The sequence below is a fragment of the Vicugna pacos genome, chromosome 16, assembly GCF_048564905.1.
Source record: "Vicugna pacos chromosome 16, VicPac4, whole genome shotgun sequence".
Taxonomy (NCBI): Eukaryota; Metazoa; Chordata; class Mammalia; order Artiodactyla; family Camelidae; genus Vicugna; species Vicugna pacos.
This window is the reverse complement of record NC_133002.1, coordinates 4,567,954-4,584,115: the sequence shown is the minus strand read 5'-3', so window position 1 is coordinate 4,584,115 and position 16,162 is coordinate 4,567,954. Positions and strand designations below refer to the sequence as shown.

The window sequence follows — 16,162 nt, the reverse complement described above, 5'->3', positions numbered from 1 at the left end:
ACACATCCTTGGTCACTCTAGTCCAGATTTCTTCTGTGATGTAAATTTGGGCCACCTACTAGAAAGCTCTGCTCATCCAGTGGTTCTGTCTTCAGCCCCTGGTGCACAGACAGGCTCTGGAAAAGGTGGAGGTAGCATAGTGATTAGTGAATGAAATGTACTTCATCCAGTATAAAGTCAAAAAACTGTCATGTCCAGAGCTTCACACTGTGTAAACTGAAGGTGGCCTTCTGAGTCTTGACTCCGGGTTACTAACCATGTGGTCTCAACTCAGTGCCTTGTTAGGTACAGACAGGAGTCTGTCATTTCCCTGAAGTGTGTTGGGGCAGGAAAAAGTAAAAGATTGAGAGTCACTTCTTTAGTAATTCATACGAAGAAACTTTGAGAATAGGGGAAAATATTGATAACAGTACTTTTTTTTGTGGGGGAGGGGAAAAGTAATTAGGTTTATTTTTTTATTTTAATGGAGGTACTGGGAATTGAACCCAGGACCTCATGCATTCTAGGCCTGTGCTCTACCACCGTGTATACCCTCTCCCCAATAACAATACTTTTTAAGATGCATACATTTCGTTAGTAAAGCCTTGTTGCTCTGTAAGAAGCTTACTTAGTTTGCATTTAGTATCGCATCTGTTGGCTTGCTCACTTTATTAAAAATATATGAGTCACAAAGGCATTCAAAGAAACCCAGTTTATTACAGTGAATTAGCAGCCACACTGTCTGGTAGAAGCCAGGTACCTATTTCAGCAAAGCAGTTTTCGTTATGTGATGTGTATGGCATGCTCGCGGATACCGGGACACAGAGGTGTTACCTCCAAACAATGGCCGTTGAGTTCCAGCACAGATTTTTCTCTCCAAATCAGTTATGGCAAACCATGTAGTTGTCAGAACTCTCCCCATGACAAGAATTAATATATTAACTGGATTATAGCACCATTTGACAAATTGCTTACTAAATACATCAAAATTGATTGGCCATTCTGTATTTGAATTGACAAATGGCTGCATTAGGAGAAGGAGGGAAATCCATTAATTATAGCCGCTCTCAACCATAGGAAATATAATCATATAAATATAGATTTTGCTAAAACAGAAGTCTCTGCTTTATGGTGGTGTTGCTTATATGTGTCCCTGCACCTCATTGCCCTTAATAGGAACGCTGCTCTTGGCCACTGCCCTTTAAGTAATAAAATAATAATAACAATTTCTGCTGTTATGTGTTTCAGGCTCTCCTGACTGCATAATAGTTTTTAGTTATTATTCCAGAAAAGTAGGGCATACCAGGGACGCAGCCTTTCTGCTCTGTTCTCAACTTCACCTCTGTTTGTCCGTCTTGAACGTTATTTAAGTCAAAAAGCTTTACTTTTGCTCTGATGGTGTGTAAGCTTTTATCATCACTGAATTTCTCATTTCTAGAAAAAAAACGTTTTCTCATGATCTTTCTCATGGAAGACAACCAACCGAGTGACCGAGGCGCGAGGGAGGTGGGCGAGTGCCACGGGCTGCCTCTGTCCGGTTTGAATCTGTTCTCCTAACTGTTGTCATATGACAGGAGGCTTTCCGCCATGTGATCCTGAGGAACTTGGTGGAGAGACGAGAAACACTGAAGTGCCTTCATTGCCTTTACACCATTAGTTTCTTGCCTTTTCTTCTGTGCTTTCTTTGTCTTTCATGACCACAAGAAGAGCATCAGAACCATCTGTGATGTCAAGTCTGGGTCAGAGCTGAGATTTATAATGAATATTTTGGGGCTAGTTTTTTTTTTTTTTTTCCCCTTCTTCTCTTGGGCACTCTGCTGCCTTCCAAGACTTTTTTTTCCCCAGGTGCTAGTGGTCCTTCCCAACTTACGTCATTTATACCTTTAAATATGAATCCAAATCAACATTTTCTAAAATGAAATCTTCTAATCCCTCAGAGATACTATAGAGAATGTAAAATGCGGCCCCAGGGACTTTGTTTTCTGTTACTGCGTGTAAGGCTTCCTTGAAAGTCTGTAACTTCCTTGTGTTGGGACTTCTGGTCAAAGTAATTTTTCCCCCATTGTTTGATAGTTTTATATGGTATCTCTGATCAGGATACATAGATGTTTATTAAGATGAGGAAAATGATTATATTAAGTTAAGGAGACATGGAATGCAGAAATCACAGAGACTCTAAATCAATGATACAGTTTATATTAGGGGATAAACATCTCTCAGCTGTTTCACATGAAAATTTTGATTTAAAATAATGAACCTCACAGAGAAAAAAATGTGACAATAAATATATATATGTTCATGTATAACTGAAAAATTGTGCTCTACACTGGAATTTGACACAACATTGTAAAATGATTATAAATCAATAAAAAATGTTAAAAAAATAAACTAACAACAACAACAAAATAAAATAATGAACCTACTTACTAGGTGAAGACATCATGAATTGAAGCAGTTTATACTTCAGGTTAAGAACATGGTCTGTGGAGTTTGCGGTTCTAAATTCCATTTCTGCTGTTTGCTGTCTGGGTGACACTGGGCACCTAACTTAACCTCCGTGGGCTTTAGTTTGCCTGTCATTAAAATGGGAATGAATAATAGCTACCCTTACCAGATTGTCACTAGATTAATGAGAGAATTCATCCAAAGAGCTCCACGCATTATCTTGGATAGAATGAAAACTTACTAAAGAGAGCCGTTGATTGTAGGCGGTGTCAACAGGAATAGTATCCTTCTCCTCCTTTGAGGTCTTTCTTGCCTCTCTCAATCCCAAGTGTTTTGTGCCTGAGATACGACCAGGCAGCACAGCTAAAGATGCTTTGCTGTTAACACGCAGCAGTGCAGAGAAAACATTTGTGCTCGATCATATCTCTTCTCTTAAGTGGTCATCTGGACAAGTATGGCTGTGTTCTAATGTGAGCATTTTCAAAGCTATAGAAAGAGATTTTACACAGCAATTCTCATTTATTGTTGCCAGTTGAAAATTTCTCTTAGATACATTTGTTTTGAGCATCCTCATTCCTGTAGTAATTTATAGGGAGTGAGATTTTTCTTGGTGTCCACTGCATTCTGAAAGGCTCTACTCTAGAATTTCTTTCTGATAGTTGTCTTAAGACTGATACTTTTACCTAAAAATAGGAAAGACTGTCAACCTCTAGACAACTGAAATGCCAGAAGAACATTTGATTTTCTGAGATTATCCTTGGAACCACTGTTCACTGTTCCAGGGAGCCTTTTTGTTTTCACTCCATATTATTTGACGTTTATAATAAATGTATGTTCATATAATATTACCTAGGTGATTTTCCAAAAAAAGTTTAGAAAGCAATGAGAGAGAGAGGAAGAAAGAGAAGAGAGAGAGAGGGAAAACGGAAGGAAAAGAATGAAAGAAAGGGAGGATGGAAGGACAGACTGTTACAATTTGCTATAAAGGTTAGAAGTTAGTAAACTAAAGCTAAAGATATTAACATGATGATTCTCCCACATTTAGTGCCCTGTGAAAACAAAATAGTCCTGAACACTTCACACAGCTCATAGTCTTGCCAAGAAAACAATCAGTATGACTCTGTGTCCCCCTTCAGGTAAAGAAATCTTTGCTCAGTTTTTTTTTTAACATTCATGCAATAGTCTTTAAAATGTTTTTTCTTTTTTTTAAGTTGAGTTATAGTCAATTTACAAAGTTGTGTCAATTTCTGGTGTACAGCATAGTTTATCAGTCATACATGAATATACATATATTCATTTTCATATTCCTTTGCACTGTGAGCTACGAGACCTTGAATATATTTCCCCGTGCTATACAGTATAAACTTGTTTATCTATTCTATAGATACCTGTCAATGTCTATGAATCTCAAACTCCCAGTCTGTCCCTACCCACCCCATCACATCCCCCGCCAACCACGAGTTTGTATTCTATGTCTGTGAGTCTGCTACTGTTTTATATTTAAGTTCACTTGTCCTCTGTTTTTTTTTTTTTTGAAGATTCCACATATGAGTGATATCATACTGCATTTTTTTCTCTTTCTGGCTAACCTCACTTAGAATGACATTCTCCAGGGACATTCAGTTTGCTGTAAATGGCATTATGTTGTCATTTTTATGGCTGAATAATATTCCATTGTATAAATCTACCACAACTTGTTTATCCAGTCATCTGTTGATGGACATTTAGGTTGTTTCCATGTCTTGGCTATTGTAAATAGTGCTGCTATGAACATTGGGGTGCTGGTGTCTTTCTGAATTAGGGTTCCTTCTGGATATATGCCCAGGAGTGGGATTGCTGGGTCATATCGTAAGTCTATTTTTAGTCTTCCGAGGAATCTCCATACTGTTCTCCTCAATGGCTGCACCGAACTGCATTCCCACCAGCAGTGTAGGAGGGTTCCCTTTTCTCCACAGCCTCTCCAGCATTTATCATTTGTGGACTTTTGAATGATGGCCATGCTGACTGGTGTGAGGTGATACCTCATTGTAGTTTTGGTTTGCATTTCTCTAATAATTAGTGATACTGAGCTTTTTTTCATGTGCTTATTGATCATTTTTATGTTTTCATTGGAGAATTGCTTGTTTAGGTCTTCTGCCCATTTTTGGATTGGGTTGTTTGTTTTTTTCCTATTAAGTAGTATGAGCTGTTTATATATTCTGGAGATCAAGCCTTTGTCAGTTTCATCTTTTGCAAATATTTTCTCCCATTCCATAGGTTGTTGTTTTGTTTTGCTTATGGTTTTGTTTGATGTGCAAAATCTTGTAAGTTTAATTAGGTTAAAATTTTTCTTATGGAAATGTTCAAACATACACAGGAGTGCAGTGAATAGTATAATGAATCTACCTATTACCCAGCTTGAAGTATTAACAACATTCTGCCACTCTTGTTTCTTATGTTGTTATTATTATTATTTTTAATGGAGATACTCGGGTTTGAACCCAGGACCTTGTACATGCTAAGCATGTGCTCTACCACTGAGCTATTACCCTCCCTACTCTTACATTGCCTTTAAATGTTTTAATATATGGTTGATAAAATATTATGAGAAAGCTACCCACTATGGTATTTTTTTTAAGCTATGAATACTTTAGTATGTATCTAATGAGAAGAATTTAATGAGAAGGAGGTAGCTCTTTCCAGGAGTTGTATGTCGTGGAGCAGTAGAGGGAAGACTAAGCCTTGGAAAATGTTCTCTTGCGTTTGGAAAGAGAGAAAACCCTGTGGTGTTTGTAGGGTGGTATTCTCCATCTCATTTTTTTTTTTTCTCTCCATCTCATTCTTTCCCCAGTCTTCTTGGTTCTATGAATTTTCTGATTTATTTAGAGGTAAAATCTTAAACATTTAATTTTCCTATTCTATGGAATACATCATGGATCCTTAATGATTGTTTGGGAGGATTTTCAATTATGTTCTTAAAAGTATAGGTTGAAGACATTGATGTCTTCCACGACTAAAAGCTTTTAACTCTCCATGCCAAGAGAGCTTTGCCTCTTTTGCTTAGGCAGGAGAAAATCTGTACTTAATTCTTCCTGCTGCATAATGATCTGGTCTTAGCTAGTATGTAACTAGATGATAAATAAGCGAGGCCTGGAAGAAGCTGCATTAACTCTGCAAAAAATGATTTTTGCCATTTTTACAAACAACTTCCTCCCCTTTATTTCTGTTTGGCAGACTTTGTCGTGGAGGCTGGACTCAGTTCTCCTTGCTCTTCAACTGTGCTGTTGTAGGTAGGCTAGAGAACCAATATGTTTCCAATAAGTGGTCTATCACCTACTTGTACAAACTGGTTCATTGCTGACTGAATGCAGTTTAATGATCCAAAACAGTGATTCTTTTTTTTACCTTCAGGATATCAATTCGAAAAGTTTCTGCATAACCTCTACTCATCTTAGTCTCCTATAGGAGACATTCTATTTTAGAGTGTTCCTTGAATTTAGAATAGAGAATTGATTATTCCTGGAAGACGTGCATCTAACACACGAGGTTAGCTGTGAGAATAGCTGCCACTACTGAAAGATTACAGCTCATAATTCTACATAGAATTAGCACTAGTGAGCTTCTAGCTTCCAGCATTTGGTCATTTTCCTCAACAAAAACATACACTACCATATGTACTTGAACAGTTGCTAGAAGTTGGTCCTACATTTGATATGTGTGTGTGTAAATACAGAGATAATGATAAACGGATAGATATGAAGTGAGCAAGAGAAAGCGTGTATGTGAACGCTACCATTTCCCTTTTTAAAGAAAATGTTACAAAACCTAAGAAAATAGGGGAGGAAATGCACAGCTCAGTATGCCGTGAGCTCAACTTTGTTTCATGCCTCGGTTTCCATCATTCGTTGATGTGCATCAGATTTCTTTGTGTTCCTTTCTTGACTTCTTGGAATGACTTCACTAACTATATTAATTGTAGTGTGCTTATTCCACAACTTCATAATGGTAAAGTTTTAAGTAGGTGCATGGAAGACACAATTTAAAAGGTACCAAGGAGTGTTTTGTGGAAACTGAGTCATTTCTGTCCCCAGCCATACCCATTTCTTCCCATGAGGTAACTGTTGTAGAAAGGTGAGCTTTGGTAAGAATGGTTTTGTTGTTATTTAGACTTAGATGTCTGGGTAGATTATCTCACCCTTGTTGTTACCCGTAAGTTACAAGCAAGGTATTATACAGACATAACATGAACCTTTAAAACAGTAAGGGTGCACTTTTCTAATTATCTTTCTGCCGTTTTAATGTGTATGTCTGATAGTTGTATTATGAATTGAGTTGCCATGATACACATTAAATTGTGTGTATCTTTCCAGGTCTATAAACTCTACCTTGACCTTAACTGCAAATGTTTTGAAGGGATTGTTGCAGTTTATTCAGTTCTTAGATGCTACTTTGGGACCGTTTGAAATTTTCAGTGGAGTAGCTGATCTTGCTGATAGCATGAAATCATTATGTTTTATTCTTTCTCTCCATTTTATGATATGGAGGGTTACATTGAGGAGCAAAACTGAATTGTGAACCCTTCCAGACTACCCCTAGGTGTAACTTGTCCAGATGTTAGATGTCAGATGACCATTATGGTAGCAGGAATAACAAATGAAAGCTCCTTAGTTTATGTCTTCTGTGGGAGTATTATATGGTACTTAGGGGGTAGGGAAAAGGAGACGGAGCAGGGTGGGGAGGAGATGCGCCCAGTGTTGTCAGTTACCCGGTGAAATCTATTATCTCCGAGGCAATGAGGATATGTCATTTTTCTAATTATATATTGCCTGTGACTGTTCTTCTGGGAATGTGGAATAAAAGGAAAGTGAAACCAGAGAGGTACTATGACGGACTGTTAGAAAACTTTAATAATTAATTAGGGAACATCTCTGGTACCGCGGGGTCAGGGTGCAAGAAAGACCATTGATCCGTTTAATATATAACGTAGGTGGAGCTTGTTGCCTTGTATTTTGTTGTAACACTCCCACTGCTGTTGCACTGCTACAAGAGATGACTGCTAATGAACAGAATAGCCAGTAACATTTAGTGCCCTTGCTTAGTTATTCTGTGAGTGAAATTCAGCGAATTCCTTTACATTTAAATTGAAACATTTATAAATGAGAGAGACAACTTCTTTCTAGACTTCACTAGAGATAGAGTTGCTCCCTTAAAAAGAATAAGAATGCTGCTTACATCTGAAGGCATTAAATGTGTGTTACTTTTGACCTGAGAGCCTGCTCCCTTTTTAAAAAAATTTTTTTAAATTATTTTTTAAAAGGCCAGGGTTTAATTTTCACCAGTTTGTATGAAAACATAACTTTTTAAAATTTGAAAATGTTTGAATACCAGTGTTTACATATGTTTTTTGGCTGCTGTATTTTCTCCTCTTTTGTGAATTGCTTATTCATTAGGAATTGCCTTAGACAATTTTGCTTTTGGATTATTTGTCTTTGAGCCTTTCTGTTTAAAAGGCAAGTCCGAGTTTCTGTACTAAGAAACTACATTCCCAAGCAGCATTTCTTCCTCAGATCCTGAATACTTCCTGATCAGAAACAGGGTTTGGTCGAGAGCCCTCTCTTACCATAGGTCTGCTATATAAATGCTGTTTTTAATAAATACCAAAAATATATTGAAGTTTGTCCTTGGATGAGAGTTTATCACTGTTGGCCTTTGGGTGAACTTTGAGCCTGAGCTGTTTCATTCAAGGCAGCATGATGTCATTTAACTCACAAATTTCTCTGTTGCTGGAAAAAGGAATGTTGTTCCCCTAAATAACCCAAAGAACTGAACGCTGCTGGCACAACATTACTCACCTCTCAGGGCTCCACTAAAGACTTCAGCATGGTCCGTGCAGGGTCAGTGGGGGTTTGGTGGGGAGTAGGGGAAACTCAAGCTGTGTTTGGTCCTGACTCTGAAGACCACTTGGTTCTCCTGTGCACTCCGCTGCAGTAGGACCCAGCTCACACTCACGTCTCCAAGTGAAAACCCGTGGATCCATTTTCACTTTTTCATATTAAAAGATTCTCTTTCTAGAGCTAATATGAGCATATTTTAGGTATTTCAACAGAAGCTAAAGCAGAGAGCTGTATCTCACATAAGAAACTAAATACCGTTGGGATCAGCGTTTCTACCCTTACTTGAGAAGTAGATTTCCCCGAGTCCAGTGATAGTGGGAATCACTTCAGTGTTCAGGAAGCAGCTTTTCAGCACCTCCTAGAGCTGGGGGCATGAAGCTTACCAGCAGTGGGGCCCGTAGCTGGTTAGCAGCTACGTCCTCTGAAGCCTCCAGAGCCCCAGCAAAGAGAATTCATTGCTGGGAGTTCAGGAGATGCAGGGAAGAACAGAGCAAGAACATAACAGAATCAAACAGACTTTCCCTTCTCTGGGTTCATGAATAAGCACTGCTCATTGTTCAGCATTATGCTTTGTGTCAGTTTATATTAAAAAGGATGCTTATAACCTGTATGTGGTTAGTCTTTTAACTTTCATATGCATTGTCAACTTTTTCCTCTCATTGCTTTAAGGGCAAACGGTGCTGGGAGCCAATAATTATTCCTTTTACTCTTTCATCTTAACAGAGCGTTTAGGCCCTATGGACCTTGTTGTAGACTCCATAGTTAGGAGATTTGATTTTTTCCTGAATATCTAAACCATGCCCAATATACAAAGAAAAGTAATTACCTATTCTCATATAAAGTGTATTCAGTATATTACTGGTTAAAGTTTACCTTCTGTCTTTCAACTGGAAGACAAAATTTGTTGCAGATGAACTTAGATTATTAAGATCTAGGTGTTACTTTTTGGGTATTTTAGAGAGAATTTGATTCCTTTGAATTGAAAATATACTTTTCACTGCGTTGGAGAGAACACCCTGAAATGTCAAGAGGTTTAAATTTCTTCAGGACTAGTGATAACTCATTCTTGAAATCTTGATTCAAACCTGTGTGTCCTAACCTTCAAGTATTTGTATTCAATCTATTAACCTGGATTAAAAAGGAGACTTTAGAGTGTCACTTTAGATATCTGTTAATACAATGTTTATAACTCTTTAACTTAGTAGTTGTTATTTGAACAGCTTGATACTTTGTATGTTTAACAGCATCTAAATACTTTAAGCTTTAACTCATAAATAGTCTATTTTATGTGGGTAATTTGTAAAAATTCTATACTCACTGGTCCTTATATTATGGTGCAAACATCAAAAAATTCAAAACCAGAGAACTCTCCCTAACTACTTATGGGTTTGAGAAATTATATTATGAATTGACATTTTCCATTTTGGAAATTGAGAATTTTGTTACATGGGTTCAGATTTAGGGACATTATCAAAGGATCATTTAATGTTTCTGTTCATAATTTTACTTAGGTGGTTTTCGGGGGTTTAGATTAACAGGACTAATTTGCAAAGGTCAGCGCTGAAGCAGATTTGTTTTTGTTTGCTTTGCACATAAACACACATAAAATATATAAATATATTCACAGAAATACACACATATGTACACACACACACACTCATACATCACTGTAAGACAGCAAAATACACTTAGTGATTTTTTTTTTTAGCTTTTATTTACTCACGAGAAGCATGATCTGCTTTCCTGAGAACACAACATAAACAAAGTCTAGCTCACAGTTACCTCATAATGATCTGCTCATCCTGCCCTTGGTTGTTGATCTATACTTATCAAATGCCTGTGTGTACAGGCAGTGCTTTCGAAGTAGTCTCAAAAAAAAATCGACAGTGTATCCTTTTTAGTTCGATGGATAGGCTTGTTTTAAATTACTGTACTAAAGGTAGGGATAGAACATGGAGAGATTTTTATTTCAAAATTCCATTTTCTTTTCCTAACCCAAGATGATTAATTATCTAAGAACATTTCGTGAAATATAAAAGATACTAACCACAGAGGGTAGGTATGTTGGTCCATTAAACTCAGGCTTAACAACATATGTGACTTTATTTTTCTCTAAATAAACTCTTAAATAAGTTCTCTTCTGTGCCTCCATCCTAACAAATATGGAGAAATTAATCTCAATCAATTATAACCTCCTAAAAATGGCATCTGAATTCTGTAGGGCTTACAGAGTACAAAGATATGAGATGGGAGAGTTAGGGTTATTTTATCTTTACTGTCACCACTGAGATGTCGCCTTTCCCTACCCGATCGCCGAGTACTGGTTCATATGTCTCTGCAGTATCCATCCTTGTTTCTACTTCAGAGTCTTTTCAAAGCCTGTCTTTCTGAGCACTGTGTGCACACCTCCTCTAGACTCTTGCACGCGTGGAATCTCCTGCTACTTCCCTGACCTCTACTCACGAATGAAGATATTTCATAGCTGTTCATCCCTAAATCTCCTTCTGGGCTCTGTCATTTCGTACCCTTCCTTGGGAACCCTCTTTCCCCCCCTGTTTATGGTACTCTTGCTCCACCTCAGAATATCTTTCCTAACGCCTGGCTGGTTAGAGAGCATGGAAGATTTGCTCTTAGTTATCATACTGTCAATCTCTTTTTCTTATCCCAGGGTCAGGGTTTTGTTCTTTTTTCATTGTGACCCGGTATGCCATTGCTTCTCCAAAGTAGTAAACATGGAATGTTCTTCCTGCTGGGATTGGGGGAGTTTTTCAAACGTGAAGAAATGTGAGAGTGGGGTGAGGATATTTATTTTATGTTGAAAAATACTATCCCACCACACTTCTAAATATTGTGAATCTTCCAAATGCTTCAGTGCATTCTTAATTGGAATACTATTTTTTAGCAAATGTAAGATATGGAAGCTCTTGTTACGATCTCCATTTAGAAATTCAAGGTTCAGATTTAATGTTTCATAGATACGTATTTGGTATTTTTACCACTTTCTTTGGGAAACAGGACAGCTGGGAGGGGGAGGAAAGAGAATTCTTTAAAAAAAATTTTTTTTCACTATGGGAAATTCCAAACATACACAAAATTAGAAAACAATAGTGTAATGATTCTCCATGTACCTGTCATTCAGCTTCAACAATAATCAACTCATAACTAGTCTCTTTGCATCTGTAATCCTTTTCCTCACCCCGTCTCTGCCACTGGACTACTTTTAAGTTTACCCCATGTTGATGATGGATAAGTAAGTGTCCTACCACTCCGGTGTCATTACTTAGTCCACGATGCAAAACTCCATTCATTCACTTAATACTTCTGGAATGTTTATTCTGTAACAGGTGCACAGCCTAGGCCCAGCATATATAGAACACCTTGTAAACTCTTGGAAAAACTCATATTAGGTACTAGTTAGTTACACAAAGGGATGATTTCTCACTTCTCTTTACATTTTTCCCATATCTTTCCATCACATTACGTTAGCTTTATTAAAAAAATATTTTTCCATAAAAAATCTGCTGCTCTTCCCTCCCCTGCCCCATCTGCCTCCTGATTCATCTTCCACTCTCAACCGGCCTCACCCCACCCGACTGCACTGCCTCTTGATATGACTGAAACATTTCTCTGAATGTTCCCACATCACAGTCTTTGTACTTGATACTTGTTTTGTAACACTTTCCCCTCAGCTATATGCATGTCCTGTTCCCTCTCCCCTTTACAATCTTCTCAGCCCTCAACTGCTTGCCAGTCTGTTCTGACCTCTAGATATTCGTCCTTAGCTGCTTTCTTGACAACTATTTAGGGAATGAGGTTTTGAGGGATCCTCTTTCTCTGTTCTGTATATAAATTTCATTTATTAAATTTATTAATTAAAAAGATTACAAATGGTTGGGGAACAGCTCAGCCTTTCGTACACATAAATTTACTTACCAGTTTTGCAGTATACACCAAAATTATTTAAGAGGATGCTTAAATATTCATTAGGTAATTATAATATTATTTTCTTTATGATATCATTCAGAATCATAAGAAATTAGGTGTTACGCTTTGGTGATCACTTGTGTTTTGTGCCAGATGGCAGCATGCCCCTCAGCTGTAGAACTATGATTTTGAAGAACTAGTAGCTGAGTTTTAACCACTGCAAATCTTATATTTTCATACTACTTATCTTGCTGTATTGAGTAACTGACTGGCTTAGGTACCTTTTCTCCCCTCCCAACTAGTGGGGATAAGGTTTTTGTGAGTATATTCTCTTTAAAATCTTCCCCTTGCTTCTGCTTTGTCTACTTCACTCATATGTGTTTCACTAAGATTTAGTTCTTCTAAGTACCTTGTCCTGGCAAGAGGGCTGTGAGATAAGCGTTCTCAGTCACTACTGATGGAAGTGTGTAACTCTTTCTGGGAATATGCATTAAGAAATTTTGATATGTTCGTATCCTCTGATTTTTGATTTTTTGGTAATGTAGCCTAGGGGAAATGCACGTGCCTGTACTCATAGCTCTGGGTGGTAAAAATTCTGAGATTCTTTTCTTTTTCTTATTTATTTCTATTTCTTCAGGTTTCTTTAATACTCATCTACTTTACTTCCTCTTTTGTTCTCTTTTTTTCTTTCTTTTCTCTCTTTCCCCTCAGTACTTCATTGCTTCATTCCTCTTAGCATTAAAATGTATATGGAGGCTGAAATGGGAAATCTCTGTATCTTCTGCTCAGTTTTGTTGTGGATCTAAAGTTCTTCTAAAAAATAAAGTATTTTATAATAAAAATAAGCATTGGACTTTAAATAGAAGAGACTAAGTTTTTTGGGGGATGGTGTTCAGTTTATAGTAGAATCTCAATAAATATCTGTTGAATCATTCTATTGCTTTGACTAAGCAAAGTTCCTCTTTGTATGAGAAAGCAGGTTTTTGTGTTTTTTAATTTTATTTTTAAATTGAAGTTCTTTGTGTTTTTAAGCCTGTATCCTGCCACTTAAGAATCAGGGAAACTAATGAAGTATACTTTTAAAAAAAAAAAGAAGAAGAAGAAGAAAGAAAAAGAAACATTTCTTTGGATAAATGAATATTTGGATAAAAGTGTTTTTAAATAAATGCATTTTAATGCCTCCATTTATATGAAACTATTAAACAGACTCTTAAGGAATGTTACTGTTTGATATTTGTTTTTAAAACCTCTTCTCAAATGATAAGGAACCACATCAAATTAATTTCTTTTTAACTGGAGCTAATTGAAATGTCCTCGATCCTGAAGGCTAGGAGTTACACTGGTGCACAGGTAATGAAATTGTCACTGCTCCATAAAGTACTTGTGCTGTTAAGATGCAGTTGGTTGTTTCTTTCAGACGGTGATATATATAATGACTGAATTCCCTCAGGTGTTTTTTAAAGTGTAATCTTAATTGGAGATTTTTCTTATTCCTAAGAAATTCAGTGTTTCCTGTTCATTAATTATTTGAATTATTTTTGTGCATTAAATGTCATATTTTATCTTTTAAATTACCACAGTGTCCAGAATGGTTATGCCCACCTTCATCTTTCTCACCACATGGATTCTAGTTGTTTAAATATGTTTCCTTTCTCCCGCAGTGGTTCCCCCTGGAAGCCCTGGGCCCATTACTCGGCATGGGTCCTATGACAGTTTAGCATCTGACCACAGTGGACAGGAGGATGAAGAATGGCTGTCTCAGGTAAAAGTCAGAAACTTTTGGTCTATTAAATAATGTGCAAGAAAACAGAAATCCATTGTCTGTTTTTATTCTTGAATTGGAGAAAATGCCAGAATTGGGATCTTTTTAGGATCACTAAGAATTAATCAGTTGTCTTTCCATATTAAGAATTTCTCATCAATACTGCTGCAGGGATATGTGTACATAGACTTTATGCACACACAGATGTCTATATGTGTGTGTACATTAGCTTTCACACAAAGAGCGTAAAATATGCATTTTTTCAAACAGTCCATTTATATCCCCTGAGACCTTGGATTTCAGATGAACTGTTTGGATTAAAATAAAAATTGGCCTTTTTAAAACAGTCAAGCCATTCAACAACCTTTGGGATTTGTTTTGTGGAGCCAACATTTCCTGAAGATTGGGCCCATACCTTGATTGGGGAAGTTCTGCACAAGTCCTGGCTGTGCCTGCCTGGCTTTCCTTCCCTAAACTCCTGCAATGCCGCTTCCAGGGGTCTCCACCCAGTCCTGTAACAGCTTCAGCTGACCCTGCCTCCCCTTGCCAGGTGAGGCTGTCTTCAACTCCAGGGCTTTGAAATAAAAGATACTTGGGGAGATTTCAGAATGCTGAGATTACAAGTGACTTCATTACAAATGCTGTTATGTCTGTCTCATGTCATGACATCACTGGGTGAAGTTAATGACCTGTCTCAGATTACCAGTCCTGCAGCTTTTCATCAGACAGGTGCCTCGGTGCAGGCTGGGTACAGCTTCGTTGCTTTCTCAGGGAGGGGAGTCTGAAAACCACAGGGAATCTGGAAACTGAGGAATCAGATTGTTTCATCTCAGTGAAAATACAGGCAGCTCCTTGAAGGATGCTGGATGCATATGGAGACATACTTTCTTGAGGATAGATACCACGATAAAGTTAAAAAAAAAAAACTGGCAAAGAAACCACTGTCCTTCACTTCAACTTTTCAATTAGAAAAAGGGGTAATGTGTGCTGTCAGTGTGAAAGTATATACAATATGTTTGTACCACATACAACAGGGGAGTGAGCAGGAACATCTGGCCATCGCCTCGGTGAAATTGCACGGGCATCTGTTTACCTCTCGGCTCTGTGACACTGATGGTTTTGAGCTTAAAATACACAGAATGCTCTATCTGTGGCCTCATTTACATTGCTGAATACAACTACTTGAATGAGAAATCACTGTCCTAAATCTGAGTAGTTTTCTCCCCGTGATTAGTGGGAATGTGAATATTGTTCCAAGACCATGATGCTTTTGCCCTTTAGGACTTACAAACACAGAGCTGCACTCCATGAACCTTTTCAGTTATGTTTTGTTAAGAATTAATCACTGCAATCAGAGAAATGTAATTAAATATAAAAGAACTCAGGGCAAAAATAAGGCACGTGGGAAGTCAATTCCATAAAGTGGATGTAGCAATTACAAGACACTGTGAAATACTGTTTCACCAAAGGTTTGCCTATTTAGTCTCTTATGCAAGTTGCTCATTTGTAAAATCACATAATATGTTTATTTTCAGGTTTTACCCAGGGTCCTACTCTCTGCTTCCTCTTTAAGATGTTCAATATAATATTGGCAACATTCCCTGCCCCCTCCATGGAGCATGAAATTCATACCACATTTTGATATTACTGTTTTGCAGCATTTAAAATCCCTATGTCAATGTTCATGGTAGTTGAGAAAATACTCTAATTAAGTAATAGTATTTTGAAAGCAAATCTAGTTTGAGAGAAAATATGTACTACTCTCTTCATTTAAAAGTGAATTTGGGGGGATTTTGAGGACAGTATAGTAAATGTTATGATATTTAAAAGTGGAAAGAAACTGGCTTTAGGTGTTGAAAATTATTTCAGACCTTTTCTTTTCCTTGGATAGTTCAAGAACAATTTCACGTTTGTCATGAGCTTGGTCCTCAGTAAAGGAATTACTTTTAATCTGTGGATTGATAGGTTTAGTGTTCAGTACACGTCCACAAAGTGGTAGGTACTGTCTAGAATGAATCCCTAGGTAGTCCCTAGGGAGCTGACACCAGTTAAATGAGGCAGGCAATTGTTCCTTTTATTGTCATGTGATTCTGTGTGTGTGTTTGTGTGTGCGCATGTGTGTACACACAAAGTGAATTTTTGGTTTGGTTTGGTGAAAACCAGTGGAGGGATGTAGTGA

General features: G+C 37.4%; 1 protein-coding gene across 18 annotated transcripts in view; it reads left to right on the top strand.

The window, feature by feature from the left end:
- Nucleotides 1-16,162, top strand: part of BCAS3 (BCAS3 microtubule associated cell migration factor) — a 480,755-nt gene that overhangs the window by 217,793 nt on the left and 246,800 nt on the right. For all 18 annotated transcript variants that reach the window (XM_015247130.3, XM_015247132.3, XM_072940262.1 and 15 more), the window contains one exon: nucleotides 13,883-13,983. In XM_015247130.3, coding sequence (XP_015102616.2) covers nucleotides 13,883-13,983 — 101 coding nt within the window. The remainder of the gene's footprint in view (nucleotides 1-13,882; nucleotides 13,984-16,162) is intronic.